Source organism: Patiria miniata, unplaced genomic scaffold (assembly GCF_015706575.1).
Source record: "Patiria miniata isolate m_02_andy unplaced genomic scaffold, ASM1570657v1 HiC_scaffold_1, whole genome shotgun sequence".
Lineage (NCBI taxonomy): Eukaryota > Metazoa > Echinodermata > Asteroidea > Valvatida > Asterinidae > Patiria > Patiria miniata.
The window spans coordinates 30,343,803-30,361,883 of NW_024037047.1; the positions used below are offsets into that span (position 1 = coordinate 30,343,803).

The 18,081-nt window shown below is 41.8% G+C and overlaps 1 protein-coding gene across 5 annotated transcripts in view; it reads right to left on the reverse strand.

Annotated features, from left to right (window-relative positions):
• Positions 1–18,081, reverse strand: part of LOC119728434 (splicing factor ESS-2 homolog) — a 25,314-nt gene continuing 7,233 nt past the window's right edge. The window contains exons 1-9 of one of the 5 annotated variants that reach the window (XM_038200670.1): positions 17,552–17,685; positions 16,646–16,823; positions 15,063–15,234; positions 12,792–12,932; positions 8,240–8,506; positions 6,453–6,704; positions 5,212–5,321; positions 3,387–3,502; positions 1–800 (exon numbers count right to left, since the gene is read on the reverse strand). In XM_038200670.1, the coding sequence (XP_038056598.1) occupies positions 470–800; positions 3,387–3,502; positions 5,212–5,321; positions 6,453–6,704; positions 8,240–8,506; positions 12,792–12,932; positions 15,063–15,234; positions 16,646–16,771 (1,515 nt within the window). In that variant the 5' untranslated portion in view covers positions 16,772–16,823; positions 17,552–17,685 and the 3' untranslated portion in view covers positions 1–469. Of the gene's footprint in view, positions 801–3,386; positions 3,503–5,211; positions 5,322–6,452; positions 6,705–8,239; positions 8,507–12,791; positions 12,933–15,062; positions 15,235–16,645; positions 16,843–17,317; positions 17,385–17,551; positions 17,686–18,081 lie in introns of those variants that run through there. The other 4 variants (XM_038200704.1, XM_038200687.1, XM_038200696.1 and 1 more) reach the window with 4 other exon arrangements.

Consider the following 18,081-nt stretch of genomic DNA (forward strand, 5'->3'; position numbering starts at 1 on the left):
GCTTTGTACACAAAAATTGGGGGCCAAGGACGATGTTCGGTATAGCCGAATGTTCGGTATATCGGTGTTCGGTATATCGATGTTCCACTGTACTTGCTTGAGTATGATTACAAGTGCAAAACATTGAACTCAATTGGTATACATTAGAGCAGAAAGCTTTCTCTTGGCCTTTGAAAAGTTCTGTGTCACAATCTCATCCCTTTTCCTCCTCTCAGGCTTCTGAAAGGCATCAAGTTAGGTATGTGTGAATGGGTGAAAGGGTGTACGTCTTTTCTCAGAAAGTCCAAGGGAGCCTACGCCTCTCTCCACAGACATAAATCTGCAGTAGATGCCCAACCTCTAGTCTTTCGCTTAGGCAGATTCAATACATTTTCCATCAGGATCTCCTCTGATAGCTCCCTCATGCTTCCTGTCGCCATCCGGCTGGGTGTATGTGAGGGGGTCTGTCGCTACCCTTCTCCTCCCCTCCTCAGAAAAAATCCGCAGCAGATGCCCGACTCCTTGTTTTCCGTTTGGGCAGATCCAGTAAATTGTCAGTCAGGGTCTCCTCTGATACGTCCCTGGAGCTTCCCGTCGGTGTCTGGCTGGGTGTCCGTGTGGGGGTCTGTCGCGGCGTGCTTCTCAGTATGGGCGTCTTGTCCCCTGCTGGGGTTCTTGCGGGCGACGGGGTGTAGCTCTGCCTCAGTGCTTTGTCCGTTTTGAAACCCGAGAGTTTTTTGTTGACGAGTTTTTGGGCTGCCGGGGTCAGGGTGCGTAGCCTCTCTGCTGTTCCAAGGGTGCCAAGCCTTCTTGGTGAAGGACTGTTATTGAGATGAAAAAATAAAAAAAGTTAAAATAAATAGTACATCCAAGTAAAACTTATTGATGCAGGGAGATATATTAGAGTTGTTTAAAGGCAGAAGACCATTTACATCTATCCAAAACTTCCTGACCAAATCATTGTTAAAAAGCTTACATGTACTTGGTTTAGAGATAGTACCGACACTAAACTCCCTGTAAAATTATTCCTTCTGGCATGCTGTCATTTTGAAGAAAACAATAAAAGAAGGTCATTTCCAAAGATGTGTCGAGTGACACACTTTTGGAAATTTTCATTGGCAGTTGGTTTGTAATTGGGCGAATCCGTGAATGGGTGCAAGCGCGTTAACATGACGCACATGCGCGCACACAGTTGCTATTACTAGCGAGAATGGTCGGTTCAGTGTGTGACATCACGTAGCAACAATCAGCCGAATGAGAATCACGTCCCGAATGCTGATTTCGGGATTGTGTCACAACCCAGCAACTTTTGAATTGAATCTGAGATCCAGAATTGTGTTTTTTCTCGAAATATACAGCATTCCCTGAGCTAAAACTTGATCAGCACCCGATTTCATCAAACTCTTCGTAACTTACGATGCATCGCAGCAATGCGACGCGTCGTATCTCTACGATGCATCGCAGCTGCGACGCGTCCTGCGATCCATTTCACAAAACACGTCGTAAGTGCGACGCGTCGTAGGTGTATTTATAGCACAACTCGGTGACTGTTTTATGTATTTAGTCAGCGTACAGTAAATAGTCGTCTGATATTCAACAAAGAGTTGTCGGATCTCAGCTCGAAATTTGTTAAAACGTACAACAAAATGGCGGCCGTGCGATGCAATTTTGAAGGAAAACAAACTCTCATTGGACTGTATAGCTACTTTGAAATTTCAATTCTAATATTCCGGTCTAATTCATAATTATTCAATGAATTTTCTATTTACAACTTTACACACATTGCCTCGGTATTATAATCTCGTTAATGTAATGTTTATGGCATAAAACTGGCTTAGAAATGACTCTTCTTATTTTGCGACAACCACTAGACACGTCTTAACTTGCGACGTGTTTTAAGCCGTTGTCAAGGAACTTACGACGCGCTCAACACATCGCAACTTTCGTGAAATGGAAGATACGATGCATCGCGAGTTGCGACACGTCGAAACTCGAGTTGTGAGGCGTCGCGCCCTTCGTGAAATCGGGTGCAGGTTAGTTGTTAAACACCCGCCTTTAGATTTTGAGCACTTTTGTTGCTTCAAACAAAAAAAAATGCACCGATGACAAATAGTCTACTCTACCTTCAACAGCCATTTGGGTGTTCAAACTTTTTGATAATAAGTTGGTAGATTACTTTTGGGATGAATGACCACTCAGACAATGCATACCATGAATTAAAGGGAAAGTACAACATTTGCTTTTGCTGCAATTTTCAGAAATAAATGGATTTGGAGTAAGGATTAGTATGTTATAGCAAATATTGTTAAAATGACTTTTTTTCACGTTTGGGCTTGTAGATGCTGGAAAAACCAAGAAAACCAATCATGTTCTTGCAATGCAGTCTGGTTCCCTGACCCCACTTAAGATGAAACGGGGCAATTAATAGACTTTGGGGAATTGTAAGGTCAGAGAATCAGTCTAGCAGACTTGTACCTCTTCACAGGTGTGTAATCAATTGCAAAGAAAATGTGGAATAACTAATTATGAAAAATTCGGAGCAATTTTTGAAAATTAGCCAGTTTTCTCTAACGCTGGTCGGCCGACCAGCGTTGGAAAAATACAATTTTTCTTGAAAATGTCAGCACACCAGGAGCCACGATTTTACAGGATGCTTTAGACAGTCATTCCCTAACAATCCAGTAAGGTATTTCGCGATAATTTGATCATTTCGTTTTGTGATGTTTGCAAATGTTGTATCTTCCCTTTAACAGCAGTGGTTCACATTTTCAACACAGATGGTGTACTTATACATGAGACATCATTATCAAGATGATTTTTGTTGATAGGACATTTTCGATCAAATTGTGGGTAATTTCCAGTGTTCTCGCAACAGTTCTGGTACTACAGTGGAACGCCGCTATACCGAACACCGCTATGCCGAACATTCGGCTATACCGAACTTCATCCTTGGCTCCCGGTTTAAATGTACAAAACGTACCGAACATCGTTGTTGAAAAAAGTCAACAGATTAACAAAAAATCTACCAGTTGTACATGTATTAAACACTGTTTGGGCCACTTTTAATTTCCGAACATCAAACGACTCATGGTTATATCATGTTTGAATGTTAAAGAGCGATAGGCGGCTATTATTTCCCCAAGGAATAAAAGGGAAAACCACCCGTTTCTGAGTTTCGTGACGAGTCCTCGTGCGGCGGCGGGATGTGAGAAATGCCAGTTCAGTGACTTCACTATTGGTCAAAAGAGGGTACCGGCGGTTCAAAATCGCTATACCGAACGATTGTTATTACGAACACTTTCAGTGGATCCCACGATGTTCGTTATAGCGGCGTTCCACTGTAGTAATCTTAAAATTGATTTGGAATAGTATTCCCATTTCGGGATTTTCTTTTCCCATTTTCTTACCTGACGAGTGACTCTGTAACCCTCTGCAAAGCCTTCTGTTTCTTGGCTCGGTGTTTCTTGGAAACTTCCTCCACCAGGGATAAGGTTAGGCGTTCCTTCCTGGGAACGTTCGCTATCTAAGAAACAAATACAATTTGCAAGTCGTAAGTGATTTCCAGAATCTCAAAACCTCCCTGGTTTAAAGGGAATATACAACATTTGAAAACATCGAAAAATAAAACTATGAAGTTTTTACGAAATACCTTACTAGGATGTTGGTAAATGACAGTCTAAAGCATCTTGTAAAATTATGGCACCTGGTGTGAAGTCATTTTCAAGAATAGTGGTATTTTTGTATACATTTCCAACGGTGGTCGGCCGACCACCGTTGGAAAAACCTAACTATTTTTCAAATACTGTTCCAACTTTACACTTTTTCAGTCCAAATTTTGTTTGCTATTGGTTACATGTTCATGAATGGGTGCAGGCCAGCCAGACTGGTTCCCTTACCTTACAATTTTCCAGCATCTATAAATTGATCCATTTTATCTTTAGTGGAGTCGAGGAACCAGACTACTTGAACATTTTAGTTTTTCTTGGTTTTTCCAGCATTTTCGAACACAAAACTTTAAACATGTCAGTGTAACAATATTTGATCTATTATACTAACCCCTCAAATAGTTCATTTCTGAAAATTACAGCAAAAGCCAATGATGTACACTCCCTTTAATAAGATAATAACAAATTATTCTGCAGGACAAAACAAAAGCATTTAGAAACGGCCATCAAAATTGCCTCAAAAGTAGAGCACACTGAGATGCCATTTCAAAGGGTTGAGCACAGGACATTTGGTTTTGAATATTCCATTTAATTGGATTAAGAAAAAAATATGATAATCTTATTTATTTTCATTCATATATTTATTTTGACAACATCCAACAGCGCAAGCGCTAGAACAGGATGGATAAGACTTGGTAGAAGATGTTGAAGATGTGGAAGGAAATTGCAGTTTCTGAGGTGGGAGGAAAACCCCAGAATCCATGATATTCTAGGGAAAACCCACGGAATCAGGCAGGGACTGAAAACCCAATCCACATGTCGGCCCAGGCGGGATTCGAACCCAGGTAACAGCGGTGGAAGGCGAGGAAAGTACTGCTGGCGCCATGAGCACCAATACCGATGGATACGTGCACTTTATAAATGCACATTATTACATATTATTACTATTATAATAAGGCCAATTTCCTGAAATGTTCATTCACTTCTGAAAATCTATCATTCCTTTTCGTTTGAATTTGAATACACGTCTTTTTTAATCCATTTCAATTCAACGAAAGTTCAATCGTTTTCACTGTCCGTGCATTCGGTTTTGAGAAACAGACGGCCAATTACGTTACCTGTGCATTCATTTACGCAAGCATACTTTTTCTAAATTGATTTCAGGTACAGCTAATTTGATTGACGATTTTAAAAAAAAGAAACCCCTAATTGTATGTGGTGCCGAATGCATTAAACTAAAAGTGAAATAGAATGGTGAATGTTTGAAATCGCCCTCTAAAATTGAAAAAGAAGTCTTGTAAATTATTCTAAATGGACATAAACGAAAGGTGCTGCTCTAATTGATTGAACTGAAATGGAATCAAATACTCTGGTAGCGTAAATGAAACGCGTGTTCAGAGCGATTCTCAAATTCAGACGAAAATGAATGACCGATTTTCAGAAGTGAATGAACATTTTAGGAAATTGGCCGGGAAAACCTATATAATTAAAAAAAAAAAGAAAACACGACTAGCTCCCAAGTTTTAGGCCCCAAATTGCAGGTTCCACAATGCAACTGTAAACTCACTGTAAATGAAGGGCCCCTGGTGTTGTGTACTGGCGTCTCTGATCCGTCCAATCGCAATGGTGTGTCTGAGATCTCACCCCATGTCATCATCGGTGATTCGTTGTACGCCCCTGTCAAGCAAATCATGGACATCAAAGTAATGAGTAGAAATTTAATGATAGTACACTGCTGCGCATAATTCACTGATTCCATAATAAATTACCCAAAATGTATGTTTAAATTTTTTGTATGTGGGTGGGTCAACCTCTGAAAAACATATTTCTTGGAGCACGTATACAGTACTCTTAGTTGTACTTGTGTGTAGGTTTGTGTAGTCTTGGTCATATAACTTATACGAACCAATTTAATTTAATGAAAGATTGTGTGATTCTTGGTATAGTAAAACTGGGAGGGCAGATTGCATACATAAGGTCCTCTTTTTTTATTTCAACTCGGTATACAATGTAAATGTTAACGCAAAATTTGTGTGTGTTAGGAAAATATTTTTCTTTCAAAATGTCTTAAACATGTAAACAAAACATCCACAGAGGCTTTGGCTAAATCTGCCATTCAACCTACCAGTGTCGTAGAACTTGTACTCGTAACATTTTTGCTACTCGTATTTGTACTTGTACTCATGCATGCAGGAAAAGAACCCATTTCTACAGTTTGGGAGGCTTTTGCATTTGCTTAACCCTCCTGCTATTTAAGCAGTCACGGACAGTCAAAATTCACTTGCACTTCCCCTGATATACTTTTAACACAGGCTAGTCATCAGCAGTCAGATCATATATCAAGCAAATACTTTGTCTAGTCAAACTGGGTCAACAGACAAAGCGGGCAAGTTGTGGTCACAGCTGTTTTATCACCTGGAGTCAAAGCATAGCTGTATCAAGTTACTTAATCAGTCTAAGGCAGTCAATCCTGCTTTATGTGGGCTGGGAATTCTTAAGGGTTGAAAACAGTCACTTGATAGATTTTGACTGAAAGGACAACTTGGCACAGAATGTATGTTTGCATAGGAGGGTTAATGCCTAGTTTGACAGCAAAACGCCCTTGAGAACACGTGTACTCATTTTATCAAAAGTACTCGTACTTGTACTCGTACATTCTACTCGAGCGTATTTTTTTGGTACTGATACGCATGGGAACCATATTGACCTGTACTCATGGCAAGGTACTCATACTCATACTCGCAGAAAAGTACTTGAACTTGTACTCGTACTAATGGAAAAGTACTCAACTACAACACTGCAACCTACCTGGTACAGGCGAGGGAGTCCCCACAAAGCTAAACCCGTTCACTCTGGGCGTGTCCGATGAATTGATTTCCTTGCCATCATGTCCTACTCTGCCAGTCTTCATGGAGGCCTTGGCGGCGGCTGACTTGGCCAGCGTTGAGCTCTGGCCGGCCTTGACAATGAACGGGTTGCCCTGGAAGTGGGTGTTCTTGTGCACTACCTGCTGGACCTTGGGCTTCTTGAAGATCTGCTCTTCGGGCGTTTCCTCAAGTCCTGGAGAATATTTTGGGTGATAAGGAGATAAAAGTCTCAGTTCATAAATGGCTGGGTGTGTGGAGTTAAAAGGGAGATATGAAGGAAATATGTAGGGTTAGCAACAGAATGATAATTAGGTTTAATGTGCGACATTTTATCGTTGCGCCACATTTAAGTTAAGACACGCTTCACCAAAATTTCACAATGCGTAAGTCCGCAACTTACCAAACGAGTTATGGCATAACTGGAGGGGAAAGGGGGGGGGGGGGGGGGGGGGGGGGGGGGGGGGGGGGGGGGGGGGTGGGGGGGGGGGGGGGGGGGGGAGGGGGGGGGGGGGGGGGGGGGGTGGGGGGTGGGGGGGGGGGGGGTGGGGGGGGGGGGGGTGGGGGGGGGGGGGGGGGGGGGGGGGGGGGGGGGGGGGGGGGGGGGGGGGGGGGGGGGGGGGGGGGGGGGGGGGGGGGGGGGGGGGGGGGGGGGGGGGGGGGGGGGGGGGGGGGGGGGGGGGGTGGGGTGGGGTGGTGGGTGGGGGTGGGGTGGGGGTGGTGTGCTGTGGTCCAATGATCACGGTGTTCGACTCGGGTGCATGGTACATGGGTTTGAGCCCCGACAGGGAACATGGTGCTTGTGTTCTTGGGCAAGACACTTTACTACAATTGCCTCTTTCCACCCAGGAGTATAAATGGGTACCTGTGAAGGTAGAGACCATATTGCGTGGATCTTGAGCTGCTGCAGGGTCTCATTCCCGATGAACAGGGATAATAATTGTGATGCGCATTTGATCAAATTCTTATGGAATTTGCGCAATATACATGTAAATGTGTAAATTATTATTGTTATTATTATTATGACTTACTCAATCATTTTAGGTGGTGTTAATTATGGCATAGGGAGTAAAAACTGATGATCTTACTGACTAATTAAAACCATCGTGGATCCTGTCATTGCCCGACTTGTCTTTGACACAAGAAACTATCAGCTTTGTTTTTGAAGAAAGTCAGACAAAACTCCTTCCAAAATGCCAGGCGGAGGTGATTCAACAACTGTTTTGTGACCGAACAGAAATCATACCCCAATAGCCATCATAAAAGCTGTAAGTACCCTCGGCTAAGATGTTTAAATGATTTCAAATGTTTCACAGCTATGCCAAGTTTTGTGAGAGCGACTGCAAGTTTATTGCGCAATTGCGCAACAAATTGCGTGAAAACCTATGCATGGCATGAATTTATTTATTTATTATTTCTTATTTTAACTGGGTAGCCCATTCAGCGGAATCCACTGATCTCCTGTGGGTCTCGGTATTGAAAGAGAAGACAATGTGAAGAAATTACAGTTTTAGAGGTGGGAGGAAAAGCCCAGAAGAGTATTCTGAGGAAAACCCACGAAATCAGGTAGGCACTGAAAACCTAATCCACGTACTGGCCCAGGCAGCAAACCCCGGTCACAGCGGTGGAAGGCAAGGAAAGTACCGCTACGCCAACCTGACTCCCCACCAACGCACTGTATTTCGTGAAAACAGCTGTACAAGGCTACAGCTCTTAACAATTTGACAGTACCTTCGGGGACGTACATGACAGCATTCTTGGTCTTGTAACCCCAGGTGGTGACTGAGGAGCCCTCGATGGGTTTCATACTCTTGGGTCCTTCCAGGGCCAGCATGTCCTTCTGCTCCTGCTGGTGGGTCTTCTCCGCCTCGTACAGCCAGGCGTGCTTCTGCCGGTGCTTCTCAGCCGACGTGGCCATGATCTCCTCGAACGCGGCGTTGTCTTCACTCGTGTGCTTGGCCAGGTATCTGTCCAGGGTCAGGGACGAATTACTCTGGTCTGAGAAATGAACACCAAACGAAGATATAAGCTCTTAGGAAACGAGCAATCCAACAAGTGATTAAAATATACATACAAGCAGAGTTGTAATGACTGGAGTCAATGACTCGACTCGAGTCCGACTCGAGTCACAATTTTTGGTGACTCGACTCGAGTCCCTAAGGGCAAATGACTTGACTCGAGTCACTGCGAGCAAATGACTCGACTCGACTCGAGTCCCTCATCAGAATGACTCAACTTGACTCGAGGAAGGCTAATGAGACTCGAGTCCCAAAAATAACAGCAAAACTTTGCGAAAAATATTTGCAATGACTTACGCCGGTGCCGGTTTTTGTTTACGTCACGTTAGAATGTTCGCGAATATTGTATACATATACATACGTGGTTTGATCAGTGTCCCCATTACAGCCATTCCATGGTGACTCGCGTGACATTTGAACAAAATGTAAAGTTTTAATACATTACTGTTGTTAACCTGGCATTTATTCAACTCAAATTAGCATGTATTTGAGTCAGGGCATTGTGAATTTATGGTTTAGTCTTTATATGATTACTTTAAAATCGCTATTTTTTCATGTATCACAGTTTCTTTGACGTGACTTGCGTGACAGGATAGAAAAAGGGATTTTTGACATCCCTTGATTCAAATAGCTTTTCCTATGGATCTACCAGTGTTCTAAAAATTATTCTTACAGAACTTAGAACTTAATACCCTCACCCAATACATGCATAAGTTGTATTGTGCCAAATATCCCTTGTTGTAAGAAATGGCCTGAAGAAAATGTGACTCGCGTGACACAAATGCGTGACTCGCGTGACACAGTAGCTTTTCACTTTCACATTATAACTGTAATTTTAGTATAACGAATCAAATCATAATATTATATTAATAAAAATGATTTACCTGTGAATACCTTATGAAAGAGTGTGAAAACTGCTATTTATCCCTTTACTTTGGCAAATGTTGGGGGTGGAAATCTGGTTTAAACACAATATCCTTAACAATGACATAGAGAGAAAAAAATGTTTTGGAATTTTAGTTACGAAGTGATGTCATCAATCCACGGTGATTATTTCAGGAAAACAGTTGTAATTCTTGGTCATGTACATGTAGAGTCACAGTTTCCTTAAATGGTAAAATCGAGCTGCAATTAATGATGCAGTTGTATCGGAAGTATACAGTACAGTCGAATCTCGTTTGTACAAACTCTGTTAATACAAAATTCTGGTTATAACAAACATAAAGCCTTAGTCCCGACTGTGCATTTATGTGCACAATGAATGGGACTGTTGTTCCTCTTAGTACAAAATTCTGATATAACAAACAATTTGGCTAGGTCCGAACGAGTTTGTATTAACGAGACTCGACTGTATACATTTGTAAAAAACTGATTCAATTTCTTGTTACATAACTTATGCTTTTAAAGACTTAATTCGAATTCTATAATTTAATAGGGCCTATGGCGTTGTTTCTTTGTATTACATAAATGAAACATTCCTGGCTTGTGACCAGGCGCGGATCCAGAGGGGTTTTTGGGGGGGTCAAACCCCCCCCCCCCAGCTCTGTCCAAAAAAAAAAATTCTCATACAAATTCCTGAAGAATAAGTCGAACCCCCCCCCCCCCCCCCCCCCCCCCCGCATGACACCCCCAAAAACATTATACTGGTCTAATGTCCGCCTGTTCAAAATACGGTACACCATTCTGTAATGTGTTAATAATCGTCGAATTTGAACAGCGCCCCCGATTGAAATTGGTACCAGCCCCCCTCCCCCCCCCAGTTTTTTATTTTACGGAAGCGAGTGTCCAGAGAAAAAAACGTGTGTACATTTTCAATTTTTTTGGCTGATGAAACCCCCCCCCCCTCTGCGAAAATTCCTGGATCCACCCCTGGTGACTCGCGTGACATACATCATGTGTGACTCGCGTGACATTCTGGAGATAGTTTTTTCTACAAGGAATGTAGAGCAAATAAGAATATTCATACTTTTATTGATAGACCACCACTATTTCATTTACAAATATCAAACACTAGCTGAATCCCTCTCTAGTTATTAAGTAATCTGAAAAAAAGTCCTTTTTTGTGACTCGCGTGACATATTTTTGAGGGTGTTTTCACGATGAAATAGTGGGAAAATACTGAAGACATTTCGAAAAATTCTCAATGTTTTATCAAATAGACTGGAATAGCTACCAAATATATGCAGATAAAGCACAATCTTACGAATGAGCTTCAATTACTTCCTCAGTTTGTGATTTATACCCCTGACCCTCCGTTTTGCCCACAAAATTCATCCATGTTCAGGAGGCTGAAACTTTAAATCAAATGATTTATTTTAAAAAATCTTTTGAGATTTAGATGGTTTCAATATTCCTCTTATCAAATATAACTGACAAAAATTTATTCCTTTCACTTCAATTTTTGAGTTTGGTGATGACCCTTACATGGAATGGCTGATTAGTTGAATGACGATCAGCTGGCACCCCCTTTTTATTTTCATTAAGAGTCAAATTTGGTGTCGCCACATGTAATAGCCCGAATGTAATATTTAAAAAGCCAAAAAATGACTTTCACTTTTGTGTTTTTTTATTGTATAGTGCTCAAATATTTGTGACTTGAATTGACTCGAGCTAAATACTTGACTCGACTCGACTACACACTGTGACTCGACTCGACTCGACTCGACCTTCTTGACCTAATGACTCGACTCGAGTCACTTCTTTAACATGACTCGACTCGACTTGAGTCACAAAAATCAGTGACTCGTTACAACTCTGCGTACAAGTTACCAGATGAAGGAGTATTCTGAGCCAGCATGAAATCAAGACTACTCACATTTATATGTTTTAACTTATCCCAGCCACATGGTAGGCATGCCTTAGGTCGTCTATCACTAGATCCTAGTTTGGACCATTGTACATCCACCAGAGTGGGTGTCACTTGCCTGGCCCCAGAGGGTAGCTTAAAATTGGTGGGAAAACCTACTGTATTTGTGCACATTAACATAGGCTCGTATACAATTGCGCTGTTCACATAGGGATTGCCATGGATCAACGGTGACCAAATGGAACAGTTTTGACCTTCACAGGGCAACTCTGTGGTTTAAAGGGAATATACAACATTTGCAAACATCGAAAAATAAAACTACCAAGTTTTTACGAAATACCTTACTTGGATGTTGGTAAATGACAGTCTAAAGCATCCTGTAAAATTATGGCACCTGGTGTGAAGTCATTTTCAAGAAAATGGTATTTTTGTAAAAATTTCCTACTGTGGTCGGCTGACCACCGTTGGAAAAACCTAACTATTTTTCAACTACTACTCCAAATTAACCATTTTTCTTTCAGTCCAAATTTGTTTGCTATTGGTTACATTTTCATGAACGGTTGCAGGCCAGCTAGACTGGTCCCTTACCTTACAATTTTCCGACATCTATAAATTGATCCATTTTATCTTTAGTGGAGTCAGGCAACCAGACTACTTAAACAATTTTTGTTTTTCTTGTTTTTTTCAAGCATTTACGAACACAAAACTTCAAACATGTCAGTGTAACAAAATTTGATCTATTATACTACCCCTCAAATAGTTCATTTCTGAAAATTACAGCAAAAGCCAATGATGTACATTCCCTTTAAATGGCTATTGTCTGGAGGATACCAGGAATGAATGGACTGTGGTTAGTTGGGGTTTGAGGGCCGGGTGGCTCAAATTATATGGTGGTAGGAAAGAAATACACGCAACGGTCAGATGCCGATATCAGCTTTTGGGCCATTTCTTACAGTTAAGTACAATACTGGCTCAGCATCATTTTTTTTTATTACATCAGTGACCAGGGACTCTGAGGCAGTTTGGCCTTGAGACTTTTGACCTGATGGATTGCTACAATGGGCAGGCTTGTCAATCTCACAAGTGTTGCATGTTACTGCTTTTGGCAGAGTTTCTAGCCAAAATATACCCTGGAGGGCAAGGATAGTCCCACTTGTTTGTTTTTTTATTATTTTTAAAATTTTTGTTGAAAGCATGGCGGCAACTTTTCAAGCATGCAAAAACTTTTGAAGCATGGCCGGTGCCTCAGAAAGCATGGCGGGGCACTAGGGTATTTTTACAGGTTGGAGAACACTGTACTATGTAATAAAGAGTTCAGGTGACCAAAGCTCGTCAGCACTACTCTTGCAACTCAACCATACTAGGGCCCATCAAAAACAACATGAACTTCTCTCAGAGATCCGATGGTACGGTTTGTTCTCCAAAAGTCAAATAATTCCTAGAGGTTTTTGAGATCTACCTTTCTTAGCATCATCTTTCTCTTCAGTTTGTTGCCTTGGTAAGCTCTCCCTTGCCGGGGCATCTGCTCCCTGATTGGACGGTGTCTGCAGTCGAGGGTTCACGTCGGGCGTCTCAAACGTGGCCGGAGTGGCTTCAGCATCTGTGCAACAAAGAATTTAAGAAAATTAAAAAATAACCATTGCTGAGGTCAATTCCAATAAATAACTGCAAGCTTTATTAAGGTTATAACACTAGACTCTTTAACTAGTTTGCGCCTTGGGACGTGTATACACGCAAAAGTTTTCCGAAAGTCAGATCGGATGACTGAAGAACCTGCAATGACCGAGGCCGGAAAATATCTGTCAGCGTGCCACAGCGACCGACCACGGCCGGAAATATGACTCTGCAGCCCCTGGGTGATGGCTTCGACCTGGGCCCAACTTCACCGTGCTGCTAAGCTAAAAAATGTGCTTAGCACAAAAAAGTCTGGCTTATAAAAGTAGGTTATCAGCCAAAACTGCATGTGATTTTCATGCTAAGCAATCAACAGCTGAATACTGATCACAAGCAATATACATGAACATCAAGTGGCGGTTTGGCTGGTAACCTGCTTTTATAAGCCAGACTTTTTTTGTACTGAGCAAATTTTTGTGCTGAGCAAATTGGCCCCTGCCTGGCATTGTGGTCAAGTAAAATTTAAACCTGTGAAGTCCGTTCTTCTCAAAATAAACCCGACCTGCACTGGTTAACAGGTGACATAGCCTTCAGACAAGGCCATCATTAGTTTCACGACACGTGTTGGCATGTGACGAAGCAGTACAGACCAGGTATGTTGTTGAGTCCATCACAAGTCCAGTCACAAGTCCAGACCCAAGTAAATCAAAAGTCCATTCACAAGTCCAATCATAAGAAACAGTGGATGAACAATCACAAAGGGATGCCTTTGTCAAAGCTCATTTGAATAGCTTGTGAGTTGACTTGGGACTGGAGGACTTGTGATGGACTTGCAGGGACTTGTGATGGACACAATTGCATCCCTGCCAAAGAAGCGAAGCACAATTAGCGGAGGCTACACATGGTGACTGCGTGATGAATCAACAAGGCCTTTTGCAACTCATTTGATGTTCAACCTTAACCCTAACCCCCTAGGCACTTTTTGCTGGGAACCATCCTCAATCCTCCACAAAGGGGGTCAGATGGCCTAGCGGTTAAAAACACTGGACTCATGCTCTGGTGTTTCAGAGGCAACAGTGGCGTGGGTTCAAGCCCGGGCCCGGACACTTGTGCCCTTGAGCAAGGCACTGAACCCTTATTGCTTCGTCCTTCAGATGGGACGTAAAGCTGTAGGTCCCGTGTGTTGTATAAATGCACGTAAAAGAACCCAGCAAACACTTATCGCTAAGAGAAGGGGTTCGCCCCGGTGTTTCTGGCAGTTGTCCTCATACATACACCATGAGGCTGTACGCGATAGCCACACCAGGCGTTTGTACAGAAGCTAACAGATACAGATACAGATCCTCCAAAAGTTTGCAATGTTATGTTCAAATGAAGGATACCCACTGCCTCAATCCTTCAAAATCCTCCAACAGCCCTGCCTCTCAAAATGCATTCAGCCTCAACCTTCCAAAATCCTCCTCTTCTTTAAACACCTTCAGCCTCAATCCTCCAAAATCAACCGATACTGAATGTCCATTTGCCCTCAATTCTCCACTGTCCTCCAAATTTTTATATTGTTACATTCAGCCTCATCCTCCAAAATCCTCCAAAACCCCCAGAGGACTTTGGAGGAATGAGGGTTAGGGTTAATTCTCAGGGGGGAGTTTGTCAGTCAATCTCTGTCTCTTTTCACTGTTGAGGGGATAAAATCCAATGTGCATAAAATCCAATGTGCTGCATCCCGGATCCTCTATACAAGGATAAATGACTCATCTGAGCTTGTGTACAAAATGTATGGAACAGATTGTCTACATGCGTGATATGCCGTGTCCGCGCATAGAACAATGCAGAGAACATGTAGAACAATGCGCACGCGCCATGATCGCCGACAACTGGCGTCCTGACAGAAATTTGGCCACTGAAAGACTGCAGTTGCGCGCTGAGTCTCGCGCACGCGTATGCACGATGCGCAAATGCCATATCACGCCTCTTACTAGAAATTTGGGGAAGTCATATATCCTTGTGTAGAGGATCCGTGATCCAACTACAACTCTGGAACATAGATTTTGCAGTTTTGGGAAGTCAGACTGAGCAAATTCTGCTTGGAAAACTTCCGACGATTAGCCATGCTTACAAGGTGCTGGTGTTGCAGTGTCCGGTCTTGTCTGCCCGGCGCCGGCGTACTTCAGAGCTAACTCTCTCATCCGTACTAGGTCATTACGCTCCCTGGCCTCCAAGTATTCCTTCTGGGCCTTCAGCTTGGAGACATCAGGGAAGAAATCCCTCTGTATGATCTTCTCCAGATCCTGAATGGTGGGGGGGGGGGGGGGGGGTGGGTTTGGAAAGTAGAAACAAGTAAACAGAAATTACCATAGAGCATTCAAGTCTCGCCAGTCCACTTTTTCTGTGCATGTCTTGGGTACCACACGCCGACTGGTCTAATCACAGGCATTTTTTTTCCGATTAACTTTATGTGCACAGTAATACTGAAATTTGTATTCTTGTGGAGACATTTCTTTGTTCTCGTGTAGTTAAGTTTTCGAGTTGGAAAGTGAATTTTCAAAATGCTCTTATTTTAACCAGAATTAGTTTCCTTGGCTGAAATTCGGAATGAATATCCCTTTTCTAAAACTCTTCCATTTGCAACAGATCAACCCACCTTGGAAATTCTTAATTTTTGAGTAAAATCCATATATCTTTTTCGTGAAAACCTTGTGGAGACGTATTCATCTATAGAAATTGCCTTGTGGAGACGCATTTTGTTCCCTATTGTGTGCATGTCTCCAGAGGGCACGGTGTATCAGATCATGCTTGGTGTTTATAAAACAGAATTACTAAATATTTCAGCATCTCAACCACACCAGCAATCTTTCCCAAGTTTGGACACTGAGTCACTAGTGCAGCATTATTGGGTTGCACATGTTGGTTTTGCATAACAAAAGGTCCTTTATTCTAAGTTGATAACTTTCTTTGACCTATTGTCTTTGGAAACATTTTACTTGGATAGCCCATAGACTTTGATAGCCCAGAAAATTGTGAGTCACAATTTCCACATTGCTGAAAAATAAATGGTTAAAGGGAAAATACAACATTTGCAAACATCAAAAAATAAAACTACCAAATCATTTTGAAATACCTTGCTGGACTGTTAGTGAATGACATTGTAAAGCATCCTGTAAAATCATGGCACCTGGTATACTGGCATTTTCAAGAAAAGTGCTATTTTTGTACCAATTTCCAACGCTGATCGGCCGATCAGCGTTGGAAAAAACTGGCTTTTTTTCAAATACTGGCCCCAATTGACCATCGCACTTGTTTGCAATCGATTACACACACTATGAACGGGTACAAGCCAGCTAGACTGGTTCCCTGACCTTACAATTCCCCAATGTATGTAAACTGCTCTGTTTCTTCTTCAATGGAGTCAGGGAACCAGACTACAGGAAAATGACTGTTTTTCTTGGTTTTTATAGCATTTTTGAACCCAAAACCTCAAAAAAGTCAGTGTAACTATATTTGCTATATATTTCCAACCCCCCAATTCCATCCATTTCTGAAAATTACAGCAAAAGCAAATGATGTATATTCCCTTTAAGCCAGGCAATTACACCAAAAAGTGAGGTCTACTGTCAAGATATATGGTCTTCGCAATCGTCTTGACTGGGGACGTCAAAGTAAAAGTTTCAAACAACTATGCAAATCAAAGAAAAGACAAACCTCCAGATAGGACTCTTCATCTAAAACTTTCTTGGCCGGTTTTCTCTCCTTAGAATCGGTGGACTCGTCTTCATCACCACTTGGGTGGGCACGAAGAGCTTTCTCACCAACTTTTACCAATGCCATGGTTTTCAGCAAGTGGTCTGATCGCACAGCTAAAATGACAACACTCTGAAGGCTGAGGAGATAACAGTAGACTGTACATCACTATAAAACTGATGCAGCAGGGAAAAGAAAACTTTCTGAACATTGAATAGGTAGATTGAGATTAGATGTCCAATGCATTATTCAATGCATTTAACATGCTATTTTCACCATACGTTATTTGTACCATTGTCAGTCTTTGCCAATACAACTACAAATTAGTCCGAACTACATGTAACTAACTACCCTGTCGCCGGCTACACGGCCGGATACGGAGTGGACGTCCCTTGAGAAAGAAGAAATACAAAACGAATGGGGATTGCTAAAAAACGGTCAAATTATTATATAAACTGTCTACACTGCCTTTTAAAACATTGTAAAAAACTAAAATTGACAGTCATTTAAATTTTAATGATTTAGGCCTATTTGCAAAAAGTCGTTTTTGAACATGTTCAATGAAAAAAGTCGTTTTTTGATTGGAACTTCAGGTAAAATTATATATTAAGGTGTCCTAAACTACACTTTTACCGGAATTATCATGATCATGGGCATGGCAGAATTTTCATGTATCCTCGACCCTCCATAATCTGCGCAGGTAACGCTTGCAACATGCGCGCATTTGTCACACACAAATTGGTGAGTGCGTAGAAATAGTAGCACATGACCGCGTACGCTGTCATCATTGATTCATTCATTCCCAGTTAAACTAAACCTGACAATAATTATCAATTTTGTCATGATTAGTGCACACTAGGCACTTACCAAAGCCTACATATCCATCATATTTTGGATTTTAAAAGCTGATTTCTCTGATATTTCCGAGAAGGAAAAGCACACAAACATGACAAATCTTGCACTGCAGTTGCAATCAACGTTGAACTCACGTTGTTGTTTGCAAAACGTTTTCATCGTGCAAAAATACTGATTGTGCGCGATCGCATTGCGCTTCGACGTTTATGAAACCGTGTCCTCATTTTCAGCACCTTGACCAAATTGCACGCCTTAGGCCTAGCTGGAAAGAAGCCGGAATTTTTGAAACACCCAAAGTACTCAAACATTATAAATCGCATCGCGCAAAAATCTTATAAGTTTAACCTTCTCTTATAAAAACTTTCTAAATGAATTCTAGTAGTTCATGTAAACAAATATAATGACAGTGGAGTTGACTCAGGTATGAGAATGAATTTCAATGAAAAAAAAAGGAAACTTCAAGTGCAAAAACAGGAAAAAAGATGTGAAATCCGATAGGCACAAAAAAAAGCTAAAAGCCCTAAAACAGGCTCAAATAACAC